This window comes from Rhipicephalus microplus, chromosome 8 (genome assembly GCF_043290135.1).
Source record: "Rhipicephalus microplus isolate Deutch F79 chromosome 8, USDA_Rmic, whole genome shotgun sequence".
In the NCBI taxonomy this organism is placed as follows: Eukaryota; Metazoa; Arthropoda; class Arachnida; order Ixodida; family Ixodidae; genus Rhipicephalus; species Rhipicephalus microplus.
In genome coordinates this window covers 74,992,550-75,002,838 of record NC_134707.1, presented here as the reverse complement: position 1 = coordinate 75,002,838, position 10,289 = coordinate 74,992,550, and the positions used below count along the sequence as shown (strand labels likewise).

The window sequence follows — 10,289 nt, the reverse complement described above, 5'->3', positions numbered from 1 at the left end:
GTAACTTCAAGGCAAGCTGAACTGTGACCACCTGCACGAGATATTCAAACAACAATAACAAGTGATAGGTTTGGCTGTTGCTTGTCACTGGTTTGTGCCGAGCACTACAATTTTATGTTAAAGCCTCATTGGATGCTTCCACCCATGACTTGATTACATAGCAGCATAAGAGCTACATCAACTCTCTAGTCTGCTTCTTTAAATGCGAATTGGCATTCGGTAATTACTCTCTTGTTAGGGAAAGAAGTAATCGATCAAGTTAGCCTAGATGGGAGACAAATCAGCAGCAATGGTTTATTGTGATTAAGATACACTTGGTTCACATACTTTGGTGCTGTTATATGTATTCAACATTGGTGCTGTTATTTGTATTCAACATTGGCAACTGCAACTGGACATCTGCAAGGCTCTGCTGTGATGCTGGTGTTCTGTTGAACTATAGTTCCACACAGAAAAGCTGGTAGTGGCTCATAACATTGTTCACGTGTTATGGTATCCAATGGCATTGAAGATTGAATCGCTCAACAGTATGTAATAAAGCATTCACGTCCTGTGCTACGATCGTATTGTAATGGTAATTCGTCATTATAGTGGCAGACTACTGTGGCCATGCAGGTTCAATTTCTAGGTATGGTGGCTACATTTTCATGAAGGCAAAATAGATAAACACCTGCACACCTTGATTTAGCTGCATAATAGAGTACTGGGTGGCCAAATCAATCCAGAGTGCTCTATTGTAGTGCACCTCGTGATTATGCTATTGTAATCAAGAGACCCCAAAATGAAATTTCTCAGAAGCTGTGAATGACAAGCGTGATGAATTTGTTGACACTGTTTTACAAGGTTTCTGTACAATAATGAAATATAGAAATCAGTTAGGGTGTATTTCGGCAAGAAGATATTATATATACTTTTTTTTCCTTTATTCTTTTTTTAGAGGATGCTGCAGCCACGGCTGAGAGACAGGAAGGCTAAGTCATTGCAGAGTTCATGTTGCCTTCCTCATTGGATGCAGGTAATGCTTTTTTGTCACTGCACACGCCCATTCAATAATACAATGGTCTTTAAATTTTCTGTTTGTGCAGCCTCTGGGCTTCCTGTAGAAATGGTCGAAGATGTTCGTGATTTAGGTAAATAAAAATCTTAGCTGCTTGCATAACCGGCACTGGTTGAGCTACAGCCATTACCATAATGTGAGAGGGTCAAGTTTTTCTTTCATTTTGACACCTAGAGTACATTGTTCTTTCATCTATTGGATTTTTCTATGCAGACATGGATGTTGAAGCTACCTGCTTGTTGCCGAGCTCTGGGGTCAGTAATTGCAATGCATCTATTGGTGAGTGTTTGGCCCCTGTTTTTACATCTTCAAAATAGGATCATAGAGCCAGTATTAGCGGTCATGTTACTGCAATACTGATTTAACATTAATTTTTATCTAGCCTTCAGCTTGTTTTTCAAGAAGATTCTTAGATATTGTGAGCATGTTACAATTTTAAGTTTCAGACATGGCACATATCTACTTGAAGGATGTGCAATAGCGAGGTGGTTGGTTGAAAACATTGACACTATATCGTGGCTTGCAAAAGCGAAATCTTCGCAAAACTCCTTTGCACTGAGGTGCTAATGTTTTATCGAAGCCATGTTTCGTTCGGAAATGGATAAGTTATGAAACTTTTTTTATCAGTCACCAATAAGTAGTTTGACATTTGCTATGTATGATAGTGAAAATTGCTTACTATAACAGAATGCAATCATTATTAACAAAGGCAGATATTTGTTTACACACTGTCATTATTGGTCCTGCATACAAGCACGTCCAAAAAAAATAAAGGCACAATATTGCCTTTCCTTCTGATGTGGTGTGCACTGTTGTGTGCACAAAGAAAGCATCCAGACTCGTTTTTTTCTAATGCTACAAAAGTGTCAACGATAAATTTTCACCTGTAAGGCTAGTGAGCTTAGCCTGCATGTTTTCATGTGCTCCATCACTGAGTTTGCCATGGCAACAGAAACAGGACTTCTTATAGGGCACCTTTCAATTTTGAAAGTAAATCTTGTTGGCAAACCTGAAGTAGGTTGCAATTCCATATGATGTGGAGATCGCAACACGACGTAGATTAGTGAAACTGACAGGAAAAGGCCAATGAGGCTTGAGCACAAAGGGGATGTTGCTAAGCCACGCACGCAACGCGTTACTATGCAGTGCTTGTTGAATGCATCTGTACAAGAGGTTACGCAGAGACGATGGCTATTCCTGAAATAGTGTTTTGTTCGCACCGGCTAGTTGCAGTAACTGTGGCACCTGACTGGCTTCTACAAGAACGTGACTTGTCAATCTACACTCATTTGTTGCCAGTGTATGCATACTGAGAATGTATAGGTAGCAATACATGTAAATTATTTTGTTGATGATTGTTCTGTGAAGGTAGGGTGAGACTTGCTTTTGGTGAAAAAAAAAAATTGCCCGCAGCTTCCCTCGGGGGAACACTGAGGAGGATGCGGAGCATATAATTGGTTAACGGGGTGTTAAAGTGCGACTTACTTGGGTCGATGGCTAAATTGGTTAACGTGGTTGTGAAATGGGGTGTTAAATTGCGACTTACTTGGGTCGATGGCTAAATTGGTTAACGTGGTTGTAGGAGGGGGTGTTAAATGAGTGAACACGTACACACGTATGCGAAAGGGCGGCACTGGTCGAAGGGACGGCGATCATTGCGTTTGTGGATTCGTTGGAATTCATTTCACCGCGACCTTGGACGTCGACGCGCCGTACAAACCAACCGACGAGCGGCAACTGAGCGAGCGAGCGCCGACCTTGAGTATATATACAGCACGACGGCGCATGCACTGTCAGCTGTTGAATGTTCTCGAAGCGCGACGCCACATGCGCATCCACTGGAGAATCAGGAGAATTGTAGATGTCGAACGCGGTGTGTAGAGGAGGAAGGGTGCACAGATGGTGGAGGAGTGAAGCGCGCGCGGTGTGTAGAGGAGGAAGGGATGCACAGATGGTGGAAGAGTGCGCGACGGCGCGACGGCGCATGCGCGCGCGTCAGCTGTCGAATGTTCGAGAAGCGGTGCGGACGGCGCGGACGGCGCACTACAAGGCGCGAGTATAAGATGCTTCCGCATCTAAAAAAAAATCGATTTTAGGATTTGGCTGTGACGGGATAAAGAATTTCTTGATCTTTAAAAAAATATATCGCACTCGGGCCCTCACAATTTTCAACATACTTTGTTTTTGTTTTCTTTGGCACATTGACAGGAAATCCACATGTACCCTTATGTAACTTCTGCATTATCTACATTTTTTTTGTGAGCTATCAAACAAAAACAAACCAAATTTCTCAAAAAATGTGTTAACAAGCGGCATTTCCATAACTGTACGTAGCTAGAATCAGCAGCTCAAGCGCTTTTGTCTTTTTAGTAATGAAAAATGATTCATAGATGGAAATTTTCATACATAGACGAAAGTAAAGCAGTGTAACAAATCTGGTTTGTGTTGTACATTTACAATTTTAGTTCCACAATCGTAAAAGGTTAACTACCTTTGTGAAATATTACAATGCTCTGCAGTTGTCAGATGTTAATAAAAAAGTACATTGTAGAAAAATTGAACGCTCTAAACAAAATTGGAAACTAATATGGAGCTTTATTACTGCCGATCTTACAAAATGTGCATACACCCTTGGTATATCATACAAATTTTTTCACTTCTGTACAGCCACTTCTGTACAGCCAAACAATGAAATTCGCTTTCAAAGGTCACCCTTTTTTAAGTCAGAGTAAATGCTTTATATCATGATTCATCAAAATTTTCGAACATTTTTGCCTTTGCAATTTATTTACAAGATAGCATGCATCTTTTTATTGAGCCATGCTGTGCAATTGCAATAAAATCTAGGCTTCATTAGTACTGTTAATATTAGGAAATTCAGAGCCAGAGATATTACAGTAGTTTGGTTTCTTTTCTTGTGATGTATTCATACAATGCTTTCACTTTTTGTGCAGGCCATGATGACAATCACTTCGTGCACAGCCACGATAGCCTTTCACATTGCGGTGAGCGTTTTGTGCCTAAATTATTTCTTTTGTATGGGAGGAATGACATTGCTTGGTACTGCAAAGTATGATTTCTGGCACATACGTGGGCAGATTATTCACCTTTTTGTCACTGATGTAAATGATTTCAGCAACAGCTCAGTGTTCTCAGTTTCTAGCTAATGAGGTGTTACTGTATGTAAATGATAGCAAAAGGGACAGCGCTTTATTCCATATTTGGCAAGTGTACCAAATTTGTACCATTTCTTCCCATTCTACGGATGGCGAGAAGATTTCCCTGAAATCAAAATTTCTGAGCCTAATCTGGCCAACTTGGAAACCTCCTTCCCAATCTGACCCATGTAAACCAATCTAGGAGTCGTTAATGTAAACGTACAATAATATTGATAATGTCTTGGTTGTTCGAACACATTACCGCGTCGCAACGGGTAATATGATCATTGGTACCGAAACTGTCGAGCTATATGACTGAGACCAGCATGCTGGATGCTTCTGAAATAAGTGCGAGGCCAGCAATACAAGTCTAGAACTGCGTCTATTACCACTGTTTATTACCAAATATTTCGTGCGTGTGTTTTAGTTTAAAAACCGATATTGCTAGTTATTTTGTACCTAATTTCGGGTGAAACAAATAGGCTCGCTTATCCGTTAGATTTGTATAACCAAGAGCTGTCTGTAGTTGGAAACCCTGCCTGCATTTCCTATAAGCCATTGTAAGACCACAAAACTTGTGTTTGCACTTGCGAAGCAGTTAGGTACCCCCCTCCCCTCTTTCTTAGATGTTTTTTTAAAGTGGGGGCAGGGAAAGGTGAGACAAATTAACGCCCCCCCCCCCCCACTTTCTGTTTTGGAAATCTCCCAGATTCAGATTCTTTGAACTTGGCGGGGTTATCCTATTTGTGTGAACACTAAGTCAAAAGGTATCATAACAACATGCAGAGGAATGACTATACCAGTAAAATATAATAGAAAGCTGCCAATAGCATTTAGCAGGCCATAACAATTGTTAGTTTTTTTCCTTAAATTACACCATTTGGAAGGGTTTGAAAAAGATTTCTTCAATTAAGTTTAGATGTAGAAGTATGTGCTGAAGTGTGTTTTTATTCGAAAAATAGAATGGGCCACAATGTGCATTGTTTTATTTTTAACCAATTTTGCAGACGAGCAGCAGCAGCCAGCAGCAGCGAAGCCACTCGCAAGCCAGGCAAGGGCGATGGCACCCACTGACCTCTACCGTGTTTTTGATGGCCAGGTGACATTGCACACGTATTATTCAGATTAGAATTAGTACAACCACTTCAAATAAGGGTGGTATTAAAAGTTATTTCTCACTCCTCCCCTTTTCTTTGTGCTTGTTTACTGAAAGATATAGTCATGTTTCACAAATTGTCGTGGTTTCATTGTTGCACGCCAATGTGCACAGGTGACAGTAAATGTCAGAAAACTGCTTAAATAATGCCTACATTGCTACATATAGCGTACAAGCAATGAACACTTCCTACTGAAGCTTGCTTTTGTGTACGCATATTGGCTATTTGCATTCTACTGGTTCTGTAGCCCTAGGAAGGCAGGTTTATGCTATGTTTTTTCCTGATTAACTTATTGGCTTATAGATCGGTATATCTTCTAGAAATAACTGATATTTGGTTATTTTTATGTAGGTCAAAATTGGCCAAAACACATTCATGGCTTTAGAAAAACGGGAGCACATCATGCGGAACACTAGTGACGGCAAGTTCTGCCTGGAGCTGGCCCGACACTTCTGGCCTACAGCCGAAGCTGCCAAACGCAGCTTGACAGGTCAGGCATGCCGGAGCCTATCCACAGGCATAATGAAGCTTCAGGCCACCCCTGAAAAAGTGGAGATGATGGAAGGTAAGCAACTTGCACATTATGGTAAGCATTATTGCGTTGCAATGCACGTTGTTTCGCTGTTTAACGTGAGTGGTATTGCAGGTTCAATGCCTGCTCATAGGCCTCCCAACCTCGTCCAAGGGACGCTGCGCTGCGCGCGTTTCACAGCCTTTCTAGCAAAAACTAGTCGCTTAGTACCCCGCTCCCACCTTGTGCCTACATTCTCTCAGCACATTCGCGTGCACTGCACATGCTGTTTTCCGGGCGCCTGGCACGTGCAGCTTCACCTGTGACTTGCTCTGAAGGTTTAAAAAACATTTTCACAGTGTGAGTATCACCAGAACCGAGAGTGATTCATCGACTACCTTTGCGGGACCAAGTAAGTTAAACACGATGTTGTGGCAACCACTGCGCACAAACCTGCGCAGCCTCTGTCTCGTCACTGATAAGCCCGGTGTGACACGGTCACTTGCCGCAACAAGCTTGGTCGCCACAATGTCTTTGAGGGAGTGCTATGTGTATGCCGATGGTGAACAGCCGCATTCATATGACAATAAAAGTAAGGTGACAGCACGAATCCTCTATGTATGTTAACTGGTAAAATGCACATTTGCTGTGGCAGTCACGTCTTCTCGGAGCTGTCGGCATACCACCACCACGCTTTTGCGTGCGCGTGTATTTAGCATTCGGACTTTGATTGCTTGAATGCGAATTATGTCGCGCTGAGTTCAATTTCTTAGGAAGTCAGTGTGAAGAACAGAAACTTAAGTCTGCCCTGTTGGGTTGCTGGCACCATTGCAATGCGCAGTGTTCATTTTCACGAAAGTTACGTTTTGTCGAGATTTTTATCGGGTGTTAACTACGTCGTATCATAAGTTCAATGCCATTTCGGGCTTTTTGTGCCATAATGATGGGCACAAAAAAAAAGACTTTATGCCCACTTCTACCGTGCGTGTTTCTTACAGCGCATGTTTGATTTCGAAGCCCCACCACGGTGGTCTAGTGGCTAAGGTACTCGGCTGCTGACCCGCAGGTCGCGGGATCAAATCCCAGCTGTGGCAGCTGCATTTCCGATGGAGGTGGAAATGTTGTAGGCCCGTGTACTCAGATTTGGGTAGCCCCGCCGCGGTGGTCTAGTGGCTAAGGTACTCGGCTGCTGACCCGCAGGTCGCGGGTTCGAATCCCGGCTGCGGCGGCTGCATTTCCGATGGAGGCGGAAATGAAAGAGGCCCGTGTGCTCAGATTTGGGTGCACGTTAAAGAACCCCAGGTGGTCTAAATTTCCGGAGCCCTCCACTACGGCGTCTCTCATAATCATATGGTGGTTTTGGGACGTTAAACCCCACATACCAACCAACATACCAACCATCAGATTTGGGTACGTTAAACAACCCCAGGTGGTCGAAATTTCTGGAGCCCTCCATTACGGCGTCTCTCATAATCATATAGTGGTTTTGGGATGTTAAACCCCACAAATCAATCAATCAATCAATCATGTTTGATTTCGAATAATATGCATGCTTGATCACGCAATGTGTTCACCCATTTGGATGTTGCTTCGGTTGTTTTGACACCTTGCTTGGTCCATGGTATACAATACCCTCTAAGATTGAGCATGTTTTTGGCCACGCCGAGATTTGCCCCTGATAACAGCGATTAACTTAGCGATACCATCAAAAATTTTATAACCGCCTTGGTTCTTTTTAAACTCGTTTTCATAGCGGCAAGTGTATATCGCCCCCGGCACAGGCGCATGCAAGGATATAACATTTTACATGCCAAAACCATGACATCATTAAGAAGCACGCCGGCGTGTGAGACTAGATTAATTCCAGCCACCTGAGGCTTTTTTAACGTGCACCTAAATCTATTTGAAGTGTAAGGGGGGACGACGACAATGATTAGAGGCTGCACACACAGCAAGTGCCACTTCTGTTTACATTTAGGGTCACCCCAACGTACACTTAGAATATACAAAACCAACCCGCCCTGCCCGTCATTTTTACACCTAAATCTAAGCACAGTGTTGCCATGCTTCGCTCCAATGGAAATGCAGCTGGCCTAACTGGGAAGTGAACTTATGACTTCGATCCTAACATTGCAATACCTAAACTTGCTCGATGGGTGTTGCTTACAAGACCTGTACGTATAAATTCTCAATGCGAACACGCAGCATTAATCTGTTGACACTGAGCGGCGATGTGAAGTCTACAGCCGTCAGCTGAATAAAACACTTGCAAGGCTCACGGTAGGGTATTTTAACAGTGGGGTATTAAGCTAGCAAGCTGTGCCGCTTTTGCATTACAAATGGTTGTCTTGGAAAGCCGCTGGCTAATCTTGAAATGTACAGTGGTTGTCTATTTGCTGTTGTAGCTTCAGTTTACAAATGCTCTGTTTTTATATCAGTCCGGCCGTCACATTTCTCCCCGTGAATAGTTGGTAATACCGTGCACGACAAAAAAATTTTTCAGAGTGACAAGACCGCGTAAGTATCGACGAACTGCCATAATCCACTCTTGACGCATTTGCTCCTCGCACTGCTTGCATATGAAACTGTAGAACTTCACGGGAAGTTTTTAGCTCTGCGATATTTTTAAACTTTCGCGGCTGCTCACAGTGCAGCAGTAGTGTGTGCGTGCTTCCCAGGATGAAGAAGGAGTGTTGCCCATAGGGTGCAAAATGAGGGATAAAAGCCCCGAGGAACACGTTTTTTTGTGCGTGCAAGGGAAAAATTAAGCAAGCGTGGCCCCTCTGAGCGACTAGAGCTTTGTCCTCTCGCCGCTGCGCAAGCTTCAGCCTGTCTACCTTATGAACACATCTCATGACAATCCAAATGCGTTGCTGAAAATGCAAGGTGATTAAAATTTATCAACAGATTGCCACATTGATTATCCTCACATAAAAGTGGTACCTTTTGTTACATTAGCAGTTTCGCATGACAGCTTGAATCATTGGAATAAAGCTTTTACTTTTTCCTGGGCGGCCATCTGCCATTTTGGTAGGGGCTGGATAAATGAAAGTAGGAGTAGGACACATGCGTCTTGGTATTATGAAAATGATGGATTGGGCTGAAGCAAACTTTTGTGCTCAGTGAGTGTGTTTGAATTGTGAAATAAATGTGACCTATGTTGAAGCAGTTCAGCGAATTGCTGCAACATACCTAGGTCACATCTAACTTTTCTGAACTGATGGTGGCGACTTTGATACAATTCCTGTTTTGCTTTGCATCATCATGGAGAGTGATTAAATGCATGGATTGCACGTGTTCTGCATAATCATAGATTTCGTCACAATTCGTTAGCACATTGTGGTGAAGAAGGGTGCAGTTTCCGAGAGAATAGCACTGTTCATTTTGTCTTGGTTGGCTGGCACAAAAAAGCTATTTTGTTCAAGTTTGGACTGCGTTAACACCTCGCAATGTTAGGCGAAATACCTTTCATGACACACCACTGAATGACACATTTTTTTCCTACGAACAAAGAATGAATTGGAACTTTGAATACATTTCACTGAATGAAATTTAGATTAAGCTATTCTGCTGTAAAATTACGACATTTTTTAAAGTTGCTTTGACTAAATTAATTTAGGTAGAGTTCATTGTGTTTTGAATAATTTGAGTCATGTATTTATAAGGTGGATTCACTGTATACATTTATTTGAACAAAGCAAGTAGCACAAGGGACATCACAGCTTCTTCTTTTTTAATTGAATATTTATAGTTCCTCTGAAATCTCTTTTTTTATTTTGTGTACATGTCACTGTACTGGCATTTTTCAGGGTGCCTGAAGCAGTTTGTGGCAGCAAACAAGCAGCCTGGAAAGCCGGAGGACGTCCGCGTCAAAGCTGTGCGACGCTACCTGCGTGGATTTTTCAAGGAAGCCGGCAGGCAAGGAAAGAGAATACGAACCTTTACCAAAGAATGAGCCATCTTAATAAATGTACAGCAAGCCTGTAAGCTTCTTATTGTTAACCATGGTACTTGTTGTTTGTCGAAACGAATTCGAGGCAAAATAAGTCAATTAAAAGTGTTTTTGTGGTAAATTTTCTTTTTTTCATAAACACTCATAGAGATTGGAGATGCACAACAATGTATTTATAAAAACCGATGTGAGACATCATGAACTCAATCATTTCCATCCAACACATACATTACATATGTGCATTCATTGCCTGCGGCTCGCCTAGCTACCTCACCCGCCATTCACCACCTCGCCCGCCATCCACACCTCTGACCCGCCATTCCACCCAGCATCTCATCCTACCCGGCAACCCACTATCCCACCCAGCAACCCGCTATCCCACCCAGCAACCAGCTATCCCACCCAGCAACCCGCTATCCCACCCGGCCACCCGTCAAGCCACCCAGCATCCGCC

At 42.7% G+C, this 10,289-nt stretch overlaps 1 protein-coding gene across 1 annotated transcript; it reads left to right on the top strand.

The window, feature by feature from the left end:
- The first annotated feature begins 1,038 nt into the window (after positions 1-1,038).
- Positions 1,039-9,876, top strand: LOC142768612 (uncharacterized). The gene is made up of 6 exons (XM_075870624.1): positions 1,039-1,130; positions 1,271-1,336; positions 4,012-4,062; positions 5,223-5,314; positions 5,724-5,937; positions 9,693-9,876. Exons 1-6 carry the CDS (start codon positions 1,058-1,060, stop codon positions 9,836-9,838), a joined length of 642 nt encoding a protein of 213 aa, XP_075726739.1. The 5' UTR covers positions 1,039-1,057; the 3' UTR covers positions 9,839-9,876.
- Positions 9,877-10,289: the final 413 nt, after the last annotated feature.

What these genes read in the sequence shown, in the direction of transcription:
- LOC142768612 (XM_075870624.1), top strand. Translation starts at nt 1,058, where the DNA reads ATGGTCTTTAAATTTTCTGTTTGTGCAGCCTCTGGGCTTCCTGTAGAA. An exon ending in CGAAGATGTTCGTGATTTAG is followed by an intron (nt 1,131 to 1,270) that starts GTAAATAAAAAT and finishes TTTTCTATGCAG; the next exon opens with ACATGGATGTTGAAGCTACC. An exon ending in ACCGTGTTTTTGATGGCCAG is followed by an intron (nt 5,315 to 5,723) that starts GTGACATTGCAC and finishes ATTTTTATGTAG; the next exon opens with GTCAAAATTGGCCAAAACAC.